Below are 24051 nucleotides of genomic sequence, written 5' to 3' on the forward strand. Positions count from 1 at the left end.
GCAACAGGCAACAGACTGTTTTATTGCCAGCAAACACGAATGCCAAAATAACACTGCATTCAAATTAACTGATCTGTGGGATCACCCAAAGAGAAGAGACTGACAGACCTGTTGACAAATAAAAGCAATGTAAATGAAGCACAGTAAAAAACCATGGGAAAAAAGAGAAAAAGTTCTACAGCTTTCATTTTGTTAGCTACCTACTAAAATGCTAGAAATGATATACTGTATTGTTGGAGAGGTGAAATTTAAGTTCTATTTATTTAGTGTTTCCCGTGCTTTCTGTGAAACTGTGACATGAGCAAAGCCAGCTGCAGTTACTGCGCACCTGTACTGCTGTGCCGGGTGAGTTAATTAAAGCAACCTTTACAAGGTGATTTGGACAAGCAAATTTTTGGAGCCTAAACAGATAGCTAGGTGAAGGAATGTTTATCAAAATAAGTAACATTTCGCCATTCCTGTAAGCTTTAGCTGGAGCAAATGTAGTTTGCTAAACCTGTCACCAGAATGCTTGAAACAAGGCCAGCATCTGATTGGTTACAAGATTGGCTAGAATTGTCCTGGTTACTTCTCTCTTTACTCAATGAAAAATCCTGTTGTGAAACCCCATGCCCCACTGAGCCTGGTTCTGCCAGGACAGTGGAAGCTGGGCCCTGGGGAAATGCATGCAGGGATACCTCTGTGGCAAGCTGGTGAAGGTTGGCCTGCTCAATGTCCATCACCCAGCGCCCATGCAGAAGCAGCCGGCTTTTATCCCACCAGGCCAGAGGCGGGGAGGGGTCTGCTGTGGGCTTGGTCAGCAGGTCGACCACCTGGCCAATCAGAGTCCAGGCAGGGTCCCAACAAGGCCCCCACACAATGGTGTATAGGGCGATGTCCGCTGCGCGGGGGAGAAAATAAAGAAGTGAGATCACGCAAGTTCAGGATATGCAGTGTGACTCATGCCCACATGACACGCTTTCACACTGACACACAGGTCCTTCAGAGCTTGCCAAGTCCCTAGGCTCCCAAGGCCTAAGCGGAGAACGGGTAAGTGAACAGTGCTTTGCCAGGATGCTGTACTCACAGTGAAAGTCGTAGTAGAACTTGAGAGGGGGCATGTTCCTCTGGACAGTGACGTCTCCCCAGGGCTGGCCCAGGTGCACTACCTGCTTGCGCCGGCCCCGTGACTGCCCGTCCTGCTCCGTCCCGATCAGCCGCCCCGACAGCTCCCACTCCCTGATCTCAAAGAGGTAGCGAGGGTAGTCCCGGATTCGCACTGCCCCCGTGAGAGGAGAGAGAGGAGGGGTTCAGACAATGAAAAAATCTGTAGCCAATCAAAACCAGCTATGGCTTATGAAGGCCAGGAGTTCAATTTGCACTCCTTCTCATTATCATGTAACAATCGTTCTAAGCCCTTCCCAACTACTCAAAACTGCAAAATTAACCACCCTGCACTTGTACACAGCTGAGCCTTTCGCAGGCTTTTTCGCCGTCTCCCCTCTCTCCCTCCCGGACTCACCCAGGAAGGCGCCAAGCTTGAACCTCACGGCGCGGCACCACTGCACCACCAGCGGCAGGCCGTCGCGGGGGAAGGGGCTGACCCCGTCGATGTCCCGCAGCTGCTCGCGCACGCGCTCGGGCCCGTGCAGCGAGCGGTCGGCCAGCGCCACCAGCTCCAGCTCCGACACCGTCCAGGTGAGCAGCGACTTGCGCATGGGCGTGTTGGCGTAGAGGCGGCGCGAGCGCTGGATGTAGATCTCGATGTGCTTGCGCTCCAGCGAGGTGTAGAGCTCCTCGATCTTGCGGGCGGGCAGCAGCTCGCCGTGCTGCTTGCGCAGGTCGGCCACCTTCTTGTCCAGCAGCTGCAGCCGCTTGACGCTCTCCTTGTTCTCGTCCTTCATCAGCTCGTAGTTGTCGCGCAGCTTGATCTCGAAGACGTCGTCCAGGAAGACGAAGGAGAACTGGGTGACGCGGAAGAGCAGGTCCGGGGGCAGCCTCTGCACCTCGGGGGGGCCCGCCGCGCCCCGGTGCAGGGTCTTCAACCACTTCTGCACGTTGATGGCCTTGTCGAAGGTGTCAGAGAAGTTGTACTGGTAGGGGAACTCAACGGACAGGCTGGGGAAGGTGAAGACCCAGGCGCGGTTGTGCTGGGTGCTCAGGAAGGGGAAGTGCTTGCGGTGCAGGACTGTCTCCTCCTGCCGGGGCAGCGTCTCCACCTCGGCGCCCTTGAAGGAGAAGATGTCGTTGCCGTCGAAGTTGATGACGAGGTGGGGGAGGCGGGCGTACATGGCGCCGGCATGGCGGGAGAGCGACAGCGCCTCCGCCCGCAGAACGATATAGTTGCGGTCGGAGACGAAGGCGGTAAGCCGCACAGCGCCCAGCTCCAGGTGCAAGCTGAGGATGCTCTTCTGGGCCGCCGCGGCCGCCGCCCACTTTTCCGCTGGTGACAGGGGGGCCGCCTGCTCCGCTAGCGCAGGGGCCTCGCCCTCCAGCGCCTCAGGGACTCCCGCCAGCCCGAGGGCGCTGGACAGTGTTTCCCAGCAGGCCTTGCTCTCTGTCACATGCTGGTACAGGAACATGTGGTCGGCAGGCGTCCACTGCACCGATACCTCCTGCTCGCAGCGGATCTGCACAGAGTGAGAGAGACAGAAACCTGACACACGCTCTACTGATGCATATACTCAACATGACAATGATGACTGCTCTTCATAGGCCTTGCACACAAAATAACCTTCCTTTTCCAAAAATTGACTTTGAATCCCTGGGCCGTTTCATTTTCCAGGATGCACCTCATTTAAATAATACCTCCTATGTCAAGTCATAGGAGGTATGGGGGATAAATACAATCAACAATCAAATGAGGTGCTCCAATAGTATAGTCAGTCTGTGCCTGAGACAATATTTGGTAAATACTCTCCTGCTGATTCTACATGTTGAATCAGGATGATCAACAGCAGGTGATAACAGAGACCCCTACCATGATGACTAGAGATGATGGTCACCCATCAGTGTTTTTGGACCAGCAGTTGGGTGTGTGTGACCTCACCGTAAGAGCGCAATATAAGTATATAAAGAAGAGTGCTGTCTAAATGTAGAGGAATGACACAGTACCTCCAGGGCCCATGTAGTGGCGTGGTAGTTGACAACCAGGGAGGTTAGGCTGAGGATGGGGTTGGAGGTCTGGGTGGCCGGACAGCAGGGCTCCATGGCCTCGGTGAGGGACTTCACCACCGACAGTGAGAGGCCCTGGAAGGACACCCTGGAGTTCTCCACCATGCCCACGGTGTGCACCATGTCCACCCGCAGAGACACCGCACCTGGAGGGGGCAGAGAGTGCAGGAGTGAGGGGACGCAGATCCACACCAAGCTGTGTGGTGGCAGTATAGCAGAACGGTAAAGGAGCAGGACTTGTACCCGAAAGGTTGCTGGTTTGATTCCCCACTAAGGCACTGCTGCTACCCTTGGGCAAGGTACTTACAGGTACCCACAAGTCGCTCTAGATAAGAGCGTCTGCTAAATGACAATAATGTAATGTGATGTAATGTAATGTAATGAAGCTCAAAGCCACAGAGAATAAAACTCACCCGCTATGTTGGAGAGTGTGAAAACGTTGACGTCCTCCAGGCCCAACTCCAGCTTGAAGAGCACGGGGTGGCGGCTGGGGGAGGAGGATGGGGTCGCCTCGCCCATCGAGGGACGCGGGGAGAGCGGGCGAGGTTGCCCCGCTCTCTCGCCCGCCCCCCCACCGGGCTGCGAAAAGAGGGACACGAGACGGGACAGGCAAAGGGCACAGGTCTCCGACAGCTCCACCTGCAGGCCTTTGAGCCTGGACTCCACGCAGATGCTCTCCGAGGGCACGGCCGAGTCCAGCTGGGACGTGTTGCAGCTTCCCTGTGAGAATCGAGACAGCATCGCATTGCCATTGGCTGTGTGCTGCACGGGGGACATCATCTGCCGAAATTAAGATCACATTGAAAAATGGATGAAGTGGGGAAAAAGAAGCAAACGGGCACAAAACAAGTTCAGAAGAAAAGGTTAACAGGTTAAGAATGAAAAATGAAAGACTAACAAACATTAAAAGTGGACGAAATCGTGAAAGGATTAAGAAATAAAAAAGACAACAAAAAAAATGAAAACATGTCTTTTGGCCTCCCTTCCCCCTTTCAATGTCTTAATACACTTTTTATTCAAGTCTGTTCATCCTTAGTTTTTACCCTCACGTTTTTTCCTCTCTCCTTCTCCAATTTCATTTTAATTTTGGCATCCTCCCCCATTTTGGTAAATACTGCATTAAATGACTGAGTAGGTCCATATGGTAGACTGTGAAAAAGCTGAGACAATTGTGCTATTTTTTATGCTTTGAGCACACAATTTAAATCAGTCAAGTGCAAAAAGATGCTGAAGAATAATTGGCATCTGCTGGTTTCACAGGTAGCATTTTATTAGGACTGTGCTTTTTGAAAGAGCCCCGCATTAGCGGGTCCCTCACTCTCCCTGTACCTGCAGGGTGAGGGAGTCGAGGATGAGGGCCTCCCCCCAGACGTGCTTCCCAGGGGGGTGAGGGGCCTGCTGGATGTGGGAGCCCTGGCCCACACGCCACCAGAAGTGGTCCAGAGACAGGGAGGCGCGCTGGTGCAGGCTCTGGGACGACAGACTGTCAGGGTCCGTGGGGAAGTCCATCAGGTGCTGGAGCTCTGAGACGCATGCAGACACATGGCAAGTCAGAACGAAGCCATTTCTGCACTGTGTCTTTAGACTCATACCGAGATTTTTCACTTCTGCTACCACCTAGTGTTGTGGTTGTTCCTCTGGTGGTTCCACCTAGTTGGAACAACGCTGTTCCCCCTGTTGAGCTAGATTACACTCATACTTGGATTTCTCACTTCTGCTGGTGGTACTAATTACTAGTTCTGGTTCTGATGTCACCATGCACAGTGCAGTTTCTCGATATTTTATTTTAAATTCCACTTCAGCATGAGAAATGGTTAAAATACATCAGGGCAGGGCAGGGCACCGCTCATGACTAAAGCTCATTGTTCCTTCTAAAATAACTTATCTAATCTTGATGGGTTTGGCCTGTTTGAAAAAGAAGGCTGATTCAGCCAGACAGATTTATTTATTTTCTTGCTTCCCTCTGCAGTGTGCTTTGAACTGTGAAAAGCAAAGGCCAACCACGAACAAAAAAAGATGTGTGCATTCTGTAGGCTTTTTTTCTTCACCACAGATTTGCTTAATAATTAATTTGATTTAATTATTGCTGCGCTGCTTCATAATAGCAGCTGTAACACATAATACCATGTGCTTCTAGATGTCTTATTACACCAATTATAACTATAATGTGTGGAGGTACATTGCTGCCATTCAACCCAAGCCCCAGTCCCCCCCCGTTGCGAGTACCTGTGCTGGCAGAGATGAACCCCATAGCAAAGGGGGGTGTGTCTCCCAGCTGCACCGAGACGTTGACGTTGGACACAGAGGAGCTTATGATCACGGGTGCCTCGAGCTGTGGGAAACGCCTGGAGAGCAGGAGGACACTCAGATACCAGGTAGCGATAAACACATACATACACAAACATGCACTTCATTTAGAAAGGTCAAAATACTGCCTTCAAATATTGGAAAAATATATAAATAAAAATTAGAAGTAATCAGCACTTGACTCTCTCTTCAACATTACTTGTGGGTGCTGTCATTTCTCAGACAGATAATATGAAGAAGAGTCATTTTCATATAGTCAACAATGTCGTGCCTACCAGTCTGAACAGTAATGCGTGAAGAGATGGTTTGACTGATTTTATTCAACAAGCATGGCCTTACTTCTTTCTGTGAGTAGCCTTCCTGTGAAGCAGCTGTTTCCATGGAAACAGGTCCAGCCAGTGGGTGAATTCCTGGTGACGGTAGTGGATGATGCAAGTGTTGACAGTAACCGACCCTGAGATGTCCACTGATGTCACCTGGGGAGGAGCAGGAGAAGGAAAAGAGTAAAGTATTAACCAACCGAAAAGCCCTGATTGGGATTGCAGGTAAATCATCTGCTAAGTGGCAGGCTCACAGGGCACGCCTATATAAGGGGCATACCACCACGCTTTCTGGGTTGTATGCCAGCAGTAACCGCAATGACCCTGACTTTTGACTCCTTACAAACATTTAGTCTGTACCATAGAATTTAATTGAAAAATCCACTACAAAACAAAAAATGACTTGGAATATTTTGTACTCTTACCAACTACAGGCACAGCCAACACATGTGAGAGCAAAGAAAACTGCACTGGATTGATTAACAACTCAGGGCAGCATCAACTGCACTGCACTTTAATGGTCTCCAAGACACTCTTAATAGCTCTCATCTTTGCCTTTGGGACAGCTTTAATCATATTCAACCCCCAGCTACATCTGGTCATTGCAACCAGCTGAAGGTTTGTTGATTGCTTCCTAACGGGCACAGCCTTTAACCAGGTTTATGACATTTTAATTCATCACTGTAACCCACTTAATATCAGCTGTACTGTGTGATATTACATCAAGTGTGATATTAATGGGGTTGCCCAATGGAGCCACCATGTGGGAGGTAAAAGAACAGTCATATACAGAAAAGAAATGAAATTTCACTGAATTTTATTACCATACTACATAACATGTTACTTTAGGAGAATTTCAGCCACACCACAGAACTTCTCAAAATTCCTTCTGATTCAAGCAATTAACCAGATAAAATTAGTGAATTACACATATATTGCTACTACATATTCATTGCAACAGACCACCAGTTTAGTAAAAGGTGAGATGCTACTTCTTTATAAGAATCATAAAGATATATGTACTGATATATATAGCACACAGTATCTGTCGCTGTAAATAATATGAAGTGTCAAGAGTATCTGACTGGCAGACGTTTTTGCAAATGAATACATATTAACTTGTACCTTTAAGATGCGAGTAACTTGGCTTGCTTGCGCGCTCAAAGCGTTTTGCCTTGGATGATAATAGTGATTTCACACACTCAATCTGAAAACAGTCTGGGGTCTGACCTGCAGGACAGTCCTGAGAGAGTTGAGGCAGAGGATTCTTTGTCGGCTCTGGGAGAGGAGCAATCCATCTGCAGGGACACGGGGGTGGGATTAAGCAGGTCAGCACAGTTTAATTTCTGTTTTAAATCCCAACGGCTGACTGTCTCACTCACCCTCCAGCAGGAGCTCCAGGCTGCTCTGGGGGAAGGTGAGCTCGGGGGTGAAGTTCCGCAGGGGTAGCTGCTCGTCCTCGCGCCGGTACCCCACCTTCAGAGACTTCAGGGTCCAGTTTAAGTGCCTGCAGGGCGAATCCCTCCGGTAAGACACTAAACACCAACCGGTATAATACTGACAGCTACTGATGTTAGAGTAAGAACCGCTCAAATATTCAGATCAAACCAGCGCAGGGCTACATCCTGTGGCTCACCGTTTCTGGCTGTGCATGGATAGGGTGACGTTCGTGTTCTCAAACTCCACGCTGATCTTCTGGGGAATGAGCTGGTGGAACTGCTCCACAGCCTCTGTCTGCACGTAGGCCTCTTTGCATTCTGCAGGGACATTAAAACAGTGAGAAGGGCCGGGCAAACGCGGGCGGTGGGGTACTTTTCCCCCTGCTGAGATGCTCCTCACCTGCGTCGGCCTGCGTGTGCTCCGAGGGGCCAGGAGACGGCAGCAGCTGGCTGAGGAAGAGCCCCTCATGCAGCTCCGCCAGCAGCGTCCTCACGCACAGCCCGAACCTCCCCGGCCGCAGGTCCGGCACGCTCACGTCCCCCGACAGCGCCAGGCTCAGCGACACCTCCGCCAGACACGTGTCCTGCTGAAAGCCACAGACAGCCCTTACTGCTGGCGCTGCTCCAAAGCAAGTTTTGGAGAACGCGAGGACACCGGACGACATGGGAGGACACAGCGCATGAGCCTAATTAAGATGGTAACATTCAATGGCAAGCAAAGTTTAAACTGTTATATGAGAGGAGTCAGGGCTTTACAACCTTTCAGGTCAAGCTGACTCTGCTAGAAAAAACCAAAACAAGACACGTTCATGGCCCTATCAAGATGAGAGGCAGGACAACACCGTGAACAGGGAAAAAAAAAAAAAAAAAAAAACCGCCACCCCTATTTATGTGGTATATACCAAACAACTCCTTTACATCACAGCAGAGGTTACAAATGAAAAACACCCGTAGGGAAACACAGTCCACGGTTGGCAGAGCAGGAGGCTCTTAAGAGACTGTGCAATTGTAATGCAAAACCACCATTGTCATACCCTAGGCAGAGAACACAATGTACACTTGTGTACACTTATAACATATCACTCAACCACCCCTCTATACACTTGCTTCTCTTCTACACATGGAACACATTCAGGTTTATGTCTCCATGTGCCAATCCTCTTTGTGAAGCATCCAGCATTTACTAATCCCACCAGCTGAATTGCCTTGTGCCCTCAGCCTCCTGTGGTAGATTTAAAGTGAGACTGTATTAAATTAGAAATGTATTTTTCCCCAATTTCAAACATACTGAACCTGTAGTAGTAACTGTCCCGTGTACTGTGTTTAAATTTATGGAGACCGCCAGATAGTAATCTCAGAGCATGATTAACAGCATTTCCTACAGTGGCAGCATGTGTGTGCAGACAGGAGGAACTGACTGACCAGACTGTGAGGAATATACTGTATCATGTGGAAATGAAACATCAGCCTGTTCCCTTTACCTCCCTTTACATGCAATCCGCTTCTATCTCAGGCACTTCTACCCCACCACACTTCCCTTTCTTTCCCAAGCCCTGCTGTGGCACAGAGGCTGACCTGCATCTCAGCTCCCTGTGATCAAGGCTGCTAAGTTAAAGAGGATAAACAGTTAAGATAAGAGACACTGTGCACAAAACATAACCATCCAGGAAGAGCTGTCATCACCCTGGACTTCAACTGATGCTTTTTCCAACCTTCCCGTGGGTGAGCTAAGATTGATTCATTGTGCTGAATTCAGAACAATGGAAGTAAGACGAGTACACTGTATAAGTCCTTTAAAAAAAAAAAAAAAAAAAACTCCCTCACATTGTCATGTCAGAATTAATTGATGATGTGAATTCAGCCACAGGACAGCACCTTACATTACTAGTTAGAAGAGTTATTGTACAAAGTTGTTCTATTACTCTGAACACTGTACAGAGTGATGTTTAAAATGTCACTCTATCAACTGATTTCTTCAAACAATAACAAGTACTGATAAAAGACCCAACTGTGGCTAAAACAAACACCGTAAATCCTACACATGTCATTTAGGAGTTGGACCTGTTGCTTGACAATAACAGCAAAAATAAAAGCACAGATCACACTACTTAAGGTTTGAATTGCAATTGAATTGCAATTACTTGCATCATTTGTACCATGCACCATGAGTACTTGGGTTTTTCGCAGCTGATTTATTTCAAATCAAAGCTGTAGTTATAAACTTAAAGAATGTAATTTAAAAAGTCAATCTGTTCATTAGAGTTCAAGTCAGAGTCTGACACAGAGATGTAGACTAGAATGATAGAGAGATGGAGTCCCTGCATTATCATTAACTAAACAAGGTTATCCAAACTTGTTGTTACAATATACACATAGTCCCAACCTAACAGTCTGTTATTCCAATTAATATTTTAGTTGCGTTGGTCTAAAATATCCGAGAGTGCAGTTGGTCACCTACCAGTCGGCTGCTCTTCAGCACCTTACTGCTCAGCTGTCCCATGGAGAACTCCCAGGCCAGCCTGCAGTAGAAGGGACAGCTTCTATTCACACTGGTGGACAGTACAGTCAACTCAACACTACTCCTTTCACATCACTCTACACAATTCTACCAGAGGATCTGTCTGGCCTCATAAGAACCAGTGCCAAAGAAACCACAGAAAAAAGGTGTCAAAGGATGCAAGTGGTTTACTGTTAAGCAGTCGGTAGTAAGTTAAAAAAAAAAAAAAACAAGGCAGTGGTTGGGGAAGTTACTTAACCTTTCTGCATCCACCCAAAGACAAAAAGTGATAACTGACCTCTAATACAGATCAACATCTGAGACACGTTCATGAAAGCTGATCTTTTATGTCCAATAACGCTGACAATTGCCTGGTCAAACGTGGCTATATGATCTTTTATGCAACGATTATTTTTACATTACATTCATTCAGCAGATGCTCTTATCCAAAGCAACTTCGAGCACAGGATTTTTGAGAGAAGAATGCAAAACTGTACAAATCAACCACGAACAATCAGCTTAATCAAAAACAGATTTCACTACAACGGTTAATAAATTATTAATAAATAGGAAAAGTTGCAGCGACAAGAACCATGTGAAACTTTTTCAATAAAATTTGAGACTGCCACTTGCAATAAAAATTACAAACAATAATAGCAGTGAAAAAAACAAGGCAGTGGTTGGGGAAGTTACTTAACCCATACTGCCTTAGTATATATTGTTAAATAATCCAAATAGATAATATGTAACCTATGCAAGTTGCTCTGGATAAGAGCATCTGCTAATCAACGGTAACATAACGTAAATGTAATGTAATGTAAATGTAAAGCGAGTGCAGACTGCCCGCACCTCTTGCTCTGGTGGTTGAGCAGCAGGGTGATGCCCGTGGTGGTCATGTGCCACAGCGATTCGGCCAGTGTCAGGTTCAGCACCATCACGTTGATGGAGCTGATATGGACAGAAAGCTGTGGAGAAACAAGGATCACACATACACGGGAGGGGGGGCCGCATGTTAGCACAGATGTCATTTTCTTATATTTGCTGTAATTACCTGGAGCAGACAACAATATAAACTTGCTGATGCATTCATGCATTGAATTAAAAATGGCTTATGAGCAACACTAAGGGTAACTAACACTAACACTAAGAGTTTTTCTTACTTTACGGCATGGCTAGGCTACAAAAAAAAAACACAAATTGTGGGAAAGTTTAAACCCCTATTAACAAATGAATTTAATTGATAATGAGGGGCAAAATGTAAAAATGACATTGCTCACTTAAGAACTAAACACACTGACTGACAATGCTGACTTTTAGTTTGACGGACAGGATTTTATGATCTTTCATGTTCTTATGTTTTTCAAAAATAAATCAGCAATGCATCAATGCATCACAGCATATCTTTGTTAGACAGCTCCTTTTACACACGCATCTGTGCATTACGACATGGGAGTAAAACAACACATTTGCAAAACAGTCTCAGCACAGCATCAACCTTCCGTGTTTTCAATACTTCTGGAGTGTAGTGCGCTTACATAAAGCTCCACAGTGAATGCTGGGTAAGGCACACTGAGCTGAACCACGCACAAACACACCACGGCTTGGTCTTTAACATAGATGTGGCTGGGTGACTGTTGCAGAGTGTGAGGGGGGGGTGCAGTACCTGAGAGAGGAAGCACAGCACAGCCGGGCTCAGAAGCTGCTTCTCAAGCTCTCCGCCGTGGTCCCTGCCGGGCACCTGGGGCCTCAGTGGCTCCTGCAGGTCCACTCGCACCCGTGTCTCCCCCACACACAGTGCCAGGTAGCGGCTGGGAAACACATGCGCAGGACCACACGGCATGAGGAGCAACTTTCTTTTATAGATGCAAGTGAAATGGTAAAGAACATCTATCATATAGGTTCCATAAAAAAATCCTGTCTAAATGTTCTACATTTAGACCAAACTAAACTTGAGTTTACTATCATCTTCAATTAAATATACCCTAACTTAACAAGACTGGAATTTTATACTGATTCCTGGGAGACAACACTTTGACTTTTCAGGACAAATTCCACAACGGCATGGTGGATGACCCACAAACTTCAACAATTGTGCTAACAACCTCTGAGGAACAGTGCCAAACACACAGAACCCAGAGGGACACCCTGTTAAAAGTATTCCATTCATACTCACGGCAGGTCTGGGTTTAATACTCTGCTTGAGATCCATATCCTGTCAATTTCCTACCCCATCCCCCCAAACAAGGGGGAAAAAAAAGTTAGTGCAGGTGCAGAACAAGTACACTTTTCCAGAACAAGTCAAAACATGAGAACACAAACTGAGAACCAGAGTGAATTTACTGAACATGAAACACACATGGTCCTAAGAAAAAATTAACATTGATTGGGACAAATAAAATCTAATTTACTGCAATGCAACAAAATCCATAATTTCACATGTTTAGTTTAAGGATTAAAGGGTTGCAAACACACTACTATGGACCTTGTTGTATATCCTACTCCTGTTTTTTATATGCCTCAAGGGTGTTACCTCCAGGACCGGCAAAGATTCAGTCCCACCTTTCCACTGTTACACAAGCTTGCAGTGAAAGAGAAGACTGCTGAATCATGTAATGATACAATTATCCAAGCCAGGCATATTTCTGCATCCACCCAAAGACAAAAAGTGATAACTGACCTCTAAAATAGATCAACATCTGAGACAAGTTGATGTAAGCCGATCTTTTATGTCCAATAACGCTGACAATTGCCTGGTCAAACGTGGCTATATGATCTTTTATGCAACGATTATTTTTACATTACATTCATTCAGCAGATGCTCTTATCCAGAGCAACTTTGAACACAGGATTTTTGAGAGAAAAATGCAAAACTGTACAAATCAACCAGGAACAATCAGTTTAATCAAAAACAGATTTCACTACAACGGTTAAGGAATTATTAATAAATAGGAAAAGTTGCAGTGACAAGAACCATGTGAAACTTTTTCAATAAAATTTTAGACTACAACTTGTAATAAAAATTACAAACAATATTAAAAAGCATAAAAACTATTGCACATTTATCTGCCACGTGAGGAATGGCACTGGTAGATTTTATGAAGCCATTTATTGGTCGATTTTAACTGAGACGAGGTGTTAGTTAATACGGATGGGAGCGAGAATAGTTCACACTGCTACCTAACATAAGCCAAGCGCATCGCGTGACGAGAAGCCCCACAGGACAGCCACCTACCAGAGTGTGCTGGGGCTGGAACTGGATGCTGATTCCTCTGACTGAGAAGAAGCCCACTGACTTTATCTTCAGCTCAGCGTTCAGCTTGCTGTGGAAGTGCCGCACCGCCAGGCTACGCACAAACCACCTTACAGCCAGAACAGAGAAGAGGAGATTATGATGAGCAGGGGCATGGCTGGCTCTACATTTGGTGATGTAAAACCACACAGACTAACCAGCATGGAGTGAAAAGAGCCACTGGAAGAAATTCATCCAGGGACTGTGAGTGAAACAGAAAGAGGAGTTCTCATCTGCCTGTGGCATGTGCTGCCGGAGCTCTGTCAGCCCTTCTATGCTGTCTATTTAAAAGCTTTCCAAATCTGGAAGCTCACATGTAGCATCACTTCATCAACCCTGCTGCTTATTCTTCTTACTACACCTGCAGGTCTCCGTGCAAACATCTGAACTTGGTACAGTGAACAAAAGTTAAACTCAGGAAGCCTTTCAATTAAGCATTTTGCACATTTGGCTACTCAGAACAGCGCAAGTTCATACCCACTGAGTCATGGTCAAACCCCACCAGAACGTGACTTGAGAGAAAAGCTCACTTCACTCTCCCATTGTATTTGTTCTGTCAGTGTGTGTGTCCTATTCAATTACCCACTGAAGACAAGCTATCATTTGTGTCTGCACACAAAGATGTTCCATTGTTCAGGCCCTTTGAGCAACACAGAATGAAAACGAAGCCCGTGCTGGTGAAATGAGGGTAATACAAATAAACTTTCCATGCTAACCTTCATGTAGAACAGAAGGTTAAACGCAAGACTGGGTTTAACCACCTTATAACTTGTAAAAGTGGCACTGCTCTATGAGACTTGAGTTTTAACAAAATCCACTTGTACTGTAAAAACAGCCTGAATGTCAAGGGAAGGGCATTAAGGGGACAGCACTTAGCTGCAAGGAAAACCGTACGAAACCACAGCAACACACGGGCGTGTTCACAAATACAAACTTAAGGACAGAGAAAACTAACCTGTGTAAACAAAGTGTCTGATAATATTGTTAAAGGGAGGTGTCCGCCTTTTGCGCTCTGTTTTTAAGTATGAGAAAACCACGTAGTCGAGAAAGCATTCTGTCTGATCATGGACACGAGTGCTTACCTGAAGAGTGCGAGGGATAAAACACCCAACAGGAAAAGCGCCAGCAGGGCGATCAGGAGAGGAGACATTCTGCTGCAGTGTGGAACCCGACCTCAAATCCAGTCCACACTAAGCGCTGGGCATTTAGTGACAAAGCAGCTGAAATATCGATGATGGTCGCTATACAGTCCGGCAAGCGACAAGACCATATTGTTATGTAGCTAGCTGCCACTTGTGTCATTTGTGGCAACGGTTTCTAGCTACAGGTCGGCAAACCACCAGGTGTGGGACGACAGCTGGCCATCCACAGTCACAGATACTCACTCAGCATTCCGAGCCTGCTGAAAAAATGTTCTCATTGAATCTGTATCAACACGTCCAGTTCACACTCGCTTAGCTGCTTATCTGGCTCCGAAAAAATACAAATTAGCCACCTAGCAAGTTGCACCACACGCATAAATTAAGACAATACTATGAGACAATGCACCTGGCTACCTACAATCACACTCGGATCCCATATCTACGTGGACTTGACAATTTTATAGTTGACTAGCTAGAATATCTGCTAGTTAGCTAAAGTTAATTACATTCATTTGATATGCACTGCTGTTAGCTTATTAACATTAGTTAGCTAGGTGGGTCCATTAAACTTCCGAAACAATACAATCCTGGCTAACTAGCTATTGCTTGTTTATGCCGCTTCGCTGAGTGATCCGTCAAAGTTTATGTTAAGTTAATGGATTTTTTTTCTACCACTGTGAGACAGCTGGCCGGCTGCTTAGAAAAAAATACACCAAACGCTGCCAGGTAATCAAAACAACGTCAGGACTACAGCTAGATGGCTAACTAGCTAGGTAAAGTAATGTTCGTGCAAATTAGGTAGCGAGCTAGCTGAAACAGCTACAAACTTCAGATACCAAACCAGCTAACTGTTAGACTCTACCCCTTAACAAACGTTTCGAGGATGAGTTAAACTGCGTGCCCTAGCATGTTAATTTTGACAGCTTCTGCGTAAGGTGGAGACACACAGCGAGCTAGAGTAGTTAGCTACTTGGCTCGCTAGCCAGCTAACACAGGCTAGCCGACATAAATACAGACTAACAACCAGTCTTGTCTTTATACCCTTACTCGCTGCCTACTACACCGACACTTCCTGATTTCTACAAGTCGGCTTCTAAATGTATCCTATTTTCTTTGCACCCGTCCAGCGGGCTTCCTCAAACTGTCTGCTTAAGAGTTCTCTACCCACAATTTGGTGTGAAGATACCGCAGATTAGCTAGGTAGCTAGCTAGCAACGTCCGGGCAGTATTGAGGCTTGTACCAGGGAAGGCGGTCTTGTTTGTGGCCGACCGAAAAACTGTTCCGGAGTTAAAATCACATGGCGAATATCATCCCTAACCTCACTGACACTAACTGTTGTGATGATATTCCATTCCAACGTTATGTCTGCGTCTGCGTGATGTAGTTAAACTCGTTAGTTATTTGCATTCATTGAAATTCTTGATACGGTCTCAATTACCTAGCTGCACTGAGCTAGTTAACTTAAAATAATGAACGCATATCACATATCCTGTCTACTGTTTTTTTCCTCGTTGGTGTTGCAATGATCTATTAGGAGAGACTACAAAGACTACAAATTACATTAGCTGTGACGATACAATTTATTCTTGAAGCGAGGGAAATTAGGGAACTATTATTAGGGAACTACAACATATTGGGAATGAGGAATCAGCGGTTAGGCCAATATTCTGTTAACCAAGAGTTTGAATTCACCTGCCTTTTAGTGAAAAATACCAACAGGTTACTTTGAAGCGCAGCATCACAGCAAAGGCACAAACTATCCCTGCTTAAGTATTTTTTGTATTATTCCAACAGGAAAGGAGTCCTTTCAAAGGACACTAAAACTTTCCCTCATTGACTTTCTAGCCAACGCAAGAGAGACGAAAAACAGTGTTGCCAAGGGGGAAAATGCTATATTTATAACGGAGAAACATGGTGGATGTCTAACATTTAGGACTACTGAACTACACACTACAGTTTACATTTTTACTCTCAGTTATATGGGGCTAACTCGCTCGCAATTTGAACCAAATTCACCATCTTATGACAGAAACTCAACGATTCGTTGTTTAGCACACTGTTGCATAGTCTTGCGAGGGCCTCACACTTGCTTTGAATATTTTTCAAATATGCAATACAAATGAACAAGTGGATGAGACGCTATGAGCTTTCAAAATTCATGTCTGTTTAGGCGTGACAAGTCTTAAATGAAACTATAAGCTGTAATTGTGATCAGCTGCACAGCTACAAATTTGAGCTATATATCTTTCACTACACTGATAACTCTCAACACTTTATTATGTTTCAGTGTTTTTGAGACAAAGTTCAAAAATGTATTTGTGTGATCCAGTAAGACAAGGGGTAGTGAGACACTGGTATATTTCTGGTGGCTAAAGCCCATCATAGAGACAGCCTTATGAATGAGCTGGTCATGTGTCTGGTCAACAGAAATCTGCAGTAGTCTAAGGACAACGGTAAATACCTGGACCAGAAGTTAAATACATGGTGAGGATTTATAAGATTCTTCAGTGTTGTTGCAGGGAGTACCCACAGGACCAGGTTACCAACGCAATGTTGTCTGAAAGTGTGATTGCCATTGAGAAACACTGAGGTTCTGCTAGGCAGAACAATACACAAACACCCAGAGTTAATTGGAAGCCTCAGAGAGGTCAATATTTGGCCAGTAGAGCAGTTTGTAGAGCAGACATTTGTTGGAGCGATTTAGTTAATAATGCCTTCACACCTAAATAGAGACCTCTGTTAGGCATGACGTAATGTCCACAGACCTACAGACAGTCAGAGGGAAATACAGCATTAGCTGTATATATTATACAATATATTATATATATGCTTATATTTATATATATATATATATATATATATATATATATATATATACAATTCTTGTGAAAAACTATGGGCCAAAATGACTGACGCAGGTATTTAAGAAAGAAGCCAATCCTCACTCTTTTTTTTGCCACAATCTGATTATTGGAAAATAAATGGAACATGTGAGTGTAGAATGTTTGTGGTATCATAACTGGCTTCCCTGTGGTATGGAAATGATTCTACTTCAGTCCCGCTTAAGATGGACTTGAAAAGAGCTCAAGGAAATTCTTGCCACTTCAGATCCTAGATGGGATTAACCCACAATCCCCTGAATAAATTCTTATATCCCCCCTCTGCCATAATAATCTTTAAAATATCTTAATCCACTATTTTCTCAAATGATGAGAGTAAGCCCCTGATTTTAGAGAGATTTACTTAAACTCCTAACATCAACAACTGCCAGTGATCCAGGTGAAAGGATGGATGAAGCAAGCATATTAAAGTCCTCTGTTTTAAGAGTATATTTTTGTCCAGTTACAATAATTAATAATAAGTGTTAGAATAACTGAAGACGTTCATTCTCGCCGACTCATTATCATAATGTGATATGCTTGTTCCATCAGACCCGAGTGCTTGTTACCATTGACACAATAATCAAAGTCCAGTTACTGACCAAGAAATCTTCAGCAATAGTACTGTGCTTACCCAGATATGGCAGCATCCCACCAATATTTATGTTATCTTTTGTCATACTTAAAAACAGATCACAACATCCATTTTATCAATTTATTTAAACTGGAGAATTAGTTCATTTAAATGTTTAATTTGTGAACAGCATTATTTTTGACAAAAATGCTCCAATTAAGTTCCACTCCCATAATCTTCTCCTGTGTCATGCCTCTGTGCAACACAGTTGATTTGTAGACTTAAAGGCATGATCTCAGCTATGAGAAAATCTGATCCATGTATTCCAAATCTGCTCATTGCATAAAATATGTTTATACTTCAAAAACATTATTTTGCATAATTTGATCATGCCACATTACATCTACTTAAATCAACTGAGGAGACAGAATATTGGCACACAAGAGTCATGTGCAAAGGAGCAGAGTGCGTGTTTTTCTTTAACAGTGCTGTGATCATTGAATGTTCTGGAATGGCGACAAGAGTTTTCCAGCATGGCCATGACATCAACGGAAACCTCTGTGGATTCTGGAAGGAAGGCTCCACCTCTGACACTGTCTTGGGCTGTTAGGCTGAGGCCTTCTGTTTGTTGTGTTTGGCAAACCACTCGTCGCTTTTGTCTGCTGCCATAGCCTACAAAAACAGAAGCGTTTCAACACTGTCAAAGTGGCATATGTATTCAGATGGCACGCAACAAGAACTCCAGCTCTTCGTGACATCACATGCAAATGAAGCATACAAGCAAGACACTTAAATCCAGATACTTATGTGGATAGAAGGTAAATGTGTTTCATTGCATTCACCCACACAAAAGCCCTTATTCACTGCCAATGCCTGTAAGGCTGGATTGTAGGCCTTCACATCCACTGATCTTCCCTGCAAAAATTAGATTTACTTCCAATTGACATTTCTTCTTACTTTAGTAAGAGACAAACATTGCCAGGGTCTTTGGTAATCTGTTTTTAAAAATATCTTAGCCAGAGAAGGTCTTTTTTTTTAGTTGGGACCTAGTTGACATCACATTTATGGCGGGAAGGATTACAACAAACGCCACTTTCACTCTACTTTGATGTGACCTTCCATGGGGCCAACCAGGGACTCTGCAATTATCTTATCATACAAACTTTGCTGACATCTTTTTGTTTCACAATCCATTTTGGCAACATATCAGCGTTCAGTGCTTCCTGGACAGTTACATTAGTTTCCCTTTTCACTGTGCTAATCAGGCAGCTGTGTCATGAAAATAGAATTTGTGGAGCTAGAACACTTCAATGAGACCAGATCCACAGAATATTTGCAATGGCAGGGAAAAGTTACTCTGTAGAGGGCAGTAGTGTTGCTCACCCTTTGGGCGTTCCAGCTACAGGATAACCCATGTCACATTATCCTGTCAATGTGTCAATGTTTTTCTTGTAACTCAGTAAAAAGGATGCAATCTGATACCTTCCACAAAGCATTTTAGCTTGTGTTGTTTTGATTGTCTTAGCATAATGAGGCAAGATGCTTATTTACATTATTGATTAATTCTCCTAAAATGTAGCTAAGACATGTTGCTCATTTGGAGTCATCAAGTCAAAGCTGCAAAACAGAATCAGTGTGAAATATAATTTCCTTTCTGTCTGTTGTGATTCCCAGTGTCTTCTTTACAAAAATGTTGAGACTGCAATACCATGGCTTTACAGAATCAACATTTTCAACATATGAGGTTCCTTTAATACTTAGCCGAGCTGAGAGATTGATTATTCAGTCCAATGATTCTCACCTGCTAGAAATTATCCAAGTTACCATTTGGTGTTCTAATATTTGCATTTTGATTTAAATACCCTGATTTTACAGTCTTTGACTTTGTTTTATCATTAAATTTGTTGGCATATGTTTTTTTCTGAAACTGCGAGGAACCTTGTGATACAGCCATGATAATTAGAAATGTATATATTATAAATAATTTTGGAAGGCAAATTGTTGAAGTTACCCCCAGGAATGACTGTACCTAAATAGTTCTTTTTTATGCTTTTTTTCCCTTGATGCAACTGTGTTTTTGGAACTGCCAACTGCACATTAAGCCCCTCTCACTGTGACAACCTCTGTACTGTGTACTTGCGCAGGAGTGCTGAAGTGAGATGAATGAAGTCCTCCAATGCACTCACATGCACGCAGCCAATTGATATTTTGTCCCACATGCTCAAAACTGTCGAGCTACTGAACAGCATCACATAGTCTGTATTACTAACTAAAATGTTGCTAATAATTTAAAGTAAATGTAGTAGACTACAACCCAGTTTAAAGCCATTTCTGAAGGTGGGCTTTGGACTAATACGGCAGTGATCCAACTATTACATTTTTTTTACACCAGCATGGTCATGAGGTCCCAAAACTAATTCTGTGAAAATGTCTTTATTCCACCACAAAAGTAGAAAATTTCACATATCCAAGAATGACGTCAACAAAACATTTACGGCCCTCCTGGGTTACAGCTAAAACTGAAACTGGACTGAAGCAGATTATCAACACTAACATGTAATTTTGAAAGAATTTTAATTTTATATACAAATAGATTGGAACTTTATGACCACCCTGTACACTGCCCCAGCGACTGCAGAAACAGTTTTTCAGTCAACACAAAACGCTAGACTTTAGAATTAGAATTTTTACTACAGCGTGTGAAAACAAAACAGAAAATACAAGCATCATGTTTCCATATTGGAAGACTCACTTTGTCCAGCAGTGCCTCCCCATTGGGGTCCATCTTGGAGAGCTGCCTGAAGGCTTCATCACCCACAAAGCAGATTTCATGGCCATCCTAGATGGAGAGGACATGCAAAGTTTTCAGTTTAAATGAATGCAAAGGATAGAAAATAATGACTTGGAAGGGTAGACTGGACATTGCACTCACTGGATCAGCCAATATGACCACTTCAACAGTGGCCTTGCCAGGGGTGTCCAGGCTGACCAAGGGCGTGAGGATCTTCTGGTTCTCCTTCTTCATAATGCTCTCGATATCAGGTAACTGAGGCAAAAAAATGGATGTTCTGTTCTATTTCATTGGTCAACGTTCCCAATCTCAATAGTCTTGTGCATTTCACCAACGACTATTACAGAGCCCCCATTTCTTAACACCGGGAGCACCTGAACAAAGTCATTCACGCTGCACACAGAGCCAATGTAAAACTGGCTCTGGCTGCAGCTTATTCAAGGTCATTAGACAGCTAAAGCATTTGGCCATTTGGCATTTGAACCCAATAGCTTTTTAGCTCTTGCATTTTGCTTTGTATTTTGTTCCTATTTAGTCACATGTATGAGTAAATATGGAGGACACCGCAAGTTGTTTGACAGTTTCAGATAAAGCATAAATGTTGACATTCACGCAGTGATTCAGAGACCTGATTATATTTACTTCTAAAAAAGAAATGAAACCACAACAATCTGAAATTGTTTCCTTATACAAATGTGCCACTCATGTGAAGCAAAATTCCCTGTGTGTTCCATCTGCTTTCCTTACCTGCTCACGGGGACAGGAGAAGGCTATCCGCCCAAAAGCCGTGCCGTGGTCCACTGTCCCATTGATATCCTGTAGTTCCAACTTGCACTGCAAGCACAGGCACACAATTTAATACACACATCCATGCCATTTCCATACTTCATAATTTATTCACATGCATACTCAAACTTTTCTCCTCTCTCCTCTCTTATTTTCATTCATACTGCTCTGTGAGTCTGGTCTGCTCTCTCCTTCACACCTGATTATCTCCGAATGCCAAGAGCACTGTCTTCTTCTCCGCGTTCCTCTCCAGGATCTTCATCCCCAGCAGTGAGGACCAATAGTGCGTGGAACGCTGAAGGTCTGACACAGCCAGGGACACCTTCTGCACAGGATCTAGTATCAAACAGCCGTATACAGAAAAACAGGCCCGAGCACTCCCCAGTGTGTGTGTGTGTGTGTGTATGTCTGTACATAAACACAAAAACTGTTTTCAGCATTTTAAAACAGCAAGATTCTCACACGTACCACACAAAATTAACAAGAACAAGCAAATCTGTCAAGTGGTTCTTAAATTCTTTAATGTAACTTTCAGGCTGTGTTTTTCAGGTATAGCAATAATGGTAAGCGGCATTCACCTCCATGGGGCTGCTCCTTGTCCAGTAGGTAGAAACGGTAGCCCCCTGGGGCCTCTGCCAGGTAGATACCCTCCCCAGCTTCTGAGAGGGGCCAACCCAGTCGCCGAGCATTGCTGACCGCCTGGCTGGACTGCAGAGTGAAGCCCTGAGCAAACACACATCAGCAGACATTAGCGGCTTCCCAAAAGTAAGAAACCGAGGTGAGAGTAACTCCAGCAAAGACAGAAATGGTTTTTAGTCTCCCCCAACTGCCCCCTCAACTGGTCAGCTAGAGCTTGTTTTGTATGGCCAATACTGGACAAAACCATGACTTTGCCTAACTGATTCCAACTTTAAAGGCCAGCCTCCTTTAGCATGACACAAAACTATTAGTGACACCTAATCTTGTTAATAGAGTGTCACTATCATTTAGCATACGCTCCTATCCAGAGCGACTTACATGTAAGAGTTCTATGGCTAACAGTACAAAAATGCATGAATTTGGTACTCAAAAGTGTTCACATGTACACAAATGCATTTCAATACACTTCTACCCCTTAGAGATTCTATACTTATTAGTGGTCACCCTATTTTTAAAATTACTGACACTCATCATTATTGAGAGTCACTACACCGAGTGGTAAGGGAAGAGTGGCCGACTGGAATGCAGCCCATCAGTTCAGTGGGAATCTGGCCTCGCTACAACACAGGGAGACAAGAGCCAGCGCTGAGAGGGAAGTGGAAATTCATCACCGTTGTCCAAAGCAAAAGGATCACGTCTCGATTCAACTCACCAGAAAATCGTTGCCCAAACGGTACTCCCCTACACCGTAGTTGTATGTGAGCTCCGCAACAAAATGGTCATCCTCTGGTCCGAACCCCACCATAGTCTTGCTCCATTTGCCATCGTATGGGCTATCATTACACAGAGATTCAAATGACTGACACATAATGTTTGACTGTATTAGTCCTTGCAAAATCACTCATTATAAAAGTATGTTTAAAAACCATTTCACCAGGTTTGCATGTCATGCCTTGAATGGGTTGTCGGTTCTGTAATTTAGCCTGTTGCGCCACTATAAAAGACCACACAGAATGCAAATACAACACGATTAGGCCATCGATTAGCTTAACGTTACCCATTGCATGTAGCTTTGCAGCCCTCTTCAAATTCTTCATGACGCAGTATCTGTAGTGAGAGTTTGAAGCTTTGATTCAAACATGAGGGCGACTACTGTAGTTCCACAAAAACTAATTTCAGCCCGAATTAAGCTACTGTATCGAGCTTGCTAGCGAGCTAAATTCATGCTGACGTAATGAATTTATGTATGTAATGAACACCACACCGCGTATGCACGAAGTACACACCAATAATTATAAGTCAAATGACAGCCTAAAAATTTCCTTTAAAAAGTAACACTTAAACAGCGCACTTATTTATGTCCCGCGGCCTGCACTGTCGCTAATTCATAACAGAGATGATAAAGACCTAAGTTTCTTACTCGCATGCCAAGCACATCACGGTAGAAGGTGGCAGTCTTGGCTCGATCGCCCACTTTGAAGACGAAGTGCAAGGCTCGTCTCAGCGTCATGACTGAAAAGCTGCTAGCTGGTTTCAGCAGAGTAGCGCTACCACTCTCTTCCGACCAACGCAGCCCAGTATCCTACACTCCTGGGCCAACAGCGAATCCGTCAATCGATTGCTCTGTTATCGATTAGTTTAAAGCCAGACATTGCAAGCAGATCTGCATCACACCGAATGCGTGTTATCTAGCCAGCTGATTTCCGATGTTGTAAATCCTGGCGCTACCTTAAATTGGTTATCCAGGCAGAGTAAAATATTGCGAACTCTTGCTAGAAGACAACAAAGAATCGCCGTTTCAAGCGGCTGTGTGCAACTGACACTGTGGAAGAAGTTATCTTTAAACCATCTAGACGTTTATAATCGTTGAGGCCACTACGTGTGCACATAGTAAACATAAGTGAATGTACTCTGGACAGATCAAGAAACAAGACGGAAAATAAAATACATGTTCTGACGTGTTCGCGAGGACCACGGATTTGCAGCTGCCAAATGGGCATGAGCCGAATATATCCCACACTGAAGCCAAATTCAAGCCTTCCCGGCTCCGGGTACTCTACCGTTGACAACAATAGCTGGAGCTCATGTACTTATGTAGCTAAGCAAGCTTTACCAGCCAGGTAACTAGTTTTCTTCTGTAAGACATTTACACAAATTGTTAGATTTGGATGATGAATTATTGCATAGAGTATATTAATTTATAATGTCAGAAAACATTAACAGCCCCAACATTG

General features: G+C 44.2%; 2 protein-coding genes across 2 annotated transcripts in view; both read right to left on the reverse strand.

Moving 5' to 3' along the window:
* The window catches only part of LOC118782710 (protein KIAA0100-like), a 29895-nt gene extending 14520 nt beyond the window's left edge, over positions 1–15375 (reverse strand). The window contains exons 1-18 of the mRNA XM_036536197.1: positions 14088–15375; positions 12949–13075; positions 11890–11939; positions 11380–11524; positions 10566–10681; positions 9678–9738; positions 7620–7806; positions 7417–7537; positions 7163–7287; positions 7011–7078; positions 5800–5936; positions 5380–5498; positions 4483–4676; positions 3567–3873; positions 3094–3299; positions 1502–2609; positions 1067–1258; positions 678–880 (exon numbers count right to left, since the gene is read on the reverse strand). Of these exons, the coding sequence (XP_036392090.1) occupies positions 678–880; positions 1067–1258; positions 1502–2609; positions 3094–3299; positions 3567–3873; positions 4483–4676; positions 5380–5498; positions 5800–5936; positions 7011–7078; positions 7163–7287; positions 7417–7537; positions 7620–7806; positions 9678–9738; positions 10566–10681; positions 11380–11524; positions 11890–11939; positions 12949–13075; positions 14088–14155 (3534 nt within the window). The 5' untranslated portion in view covers positions 14156–15375. The remainder of the gene's footprint in view (positions 1–677; positions 881–1066; positions 1259–1501; positions 2610–3093; positions 3300–3566; positions 3874–4482; positions 4677–5379; positions 5499–5799; positions 5937–7010; positions 7079–7162; positions 7288–7416; positions 7538–7619; positions 7807–9677; positions 9739–10565; positions 10682–11379; positions 11525–11889; positions 11940–12948; positions 13076–14087) is intronic.
* Positions 15376–17290: 1915 nt separating this feature from the next.
* On the reverse strand, positions 17291–23421 carry glod4 (glyoxalase domain containing 4). The gene is made up of 9 exons (XM_036536980.1): positions 23238–23421; positions 22875–22924; positions 22530–22650; positions 21757–21901; positions 21378–21514; positions 21140–21226; positions 20534–20647; positions 20354–20440; positions 17291–18273 (listed from the first exon to the last, which is right to left on the reverse strand). Exons 1-9 carry the CDS (start codon positions 23325–23327, stop codon positions 18208–18210), a joined length of 897 nt encoding a protein of 298 aa, XP_036392873.1. The 5' UTR covers positions 23328–23421; the 3' UTR covers positions 17291–18207.
* Positions 23422–24051: the final 630 nt, after the last annotated feature.

This window comes from Megalops cyprinoides, chromosome 9 (genome assembly GCF_013368585.1).
Source record: "Megalops cyprinoides isolate fMegCyp1 chromosome 9, fMegCyp1.pri, whole genome shotgun sequence".
NCBI lineage: Eukaryota > Metazoa > Chordata > Actinopteri > Elopiformes > Megalopidae > Megalops > Megalops cyprinoides.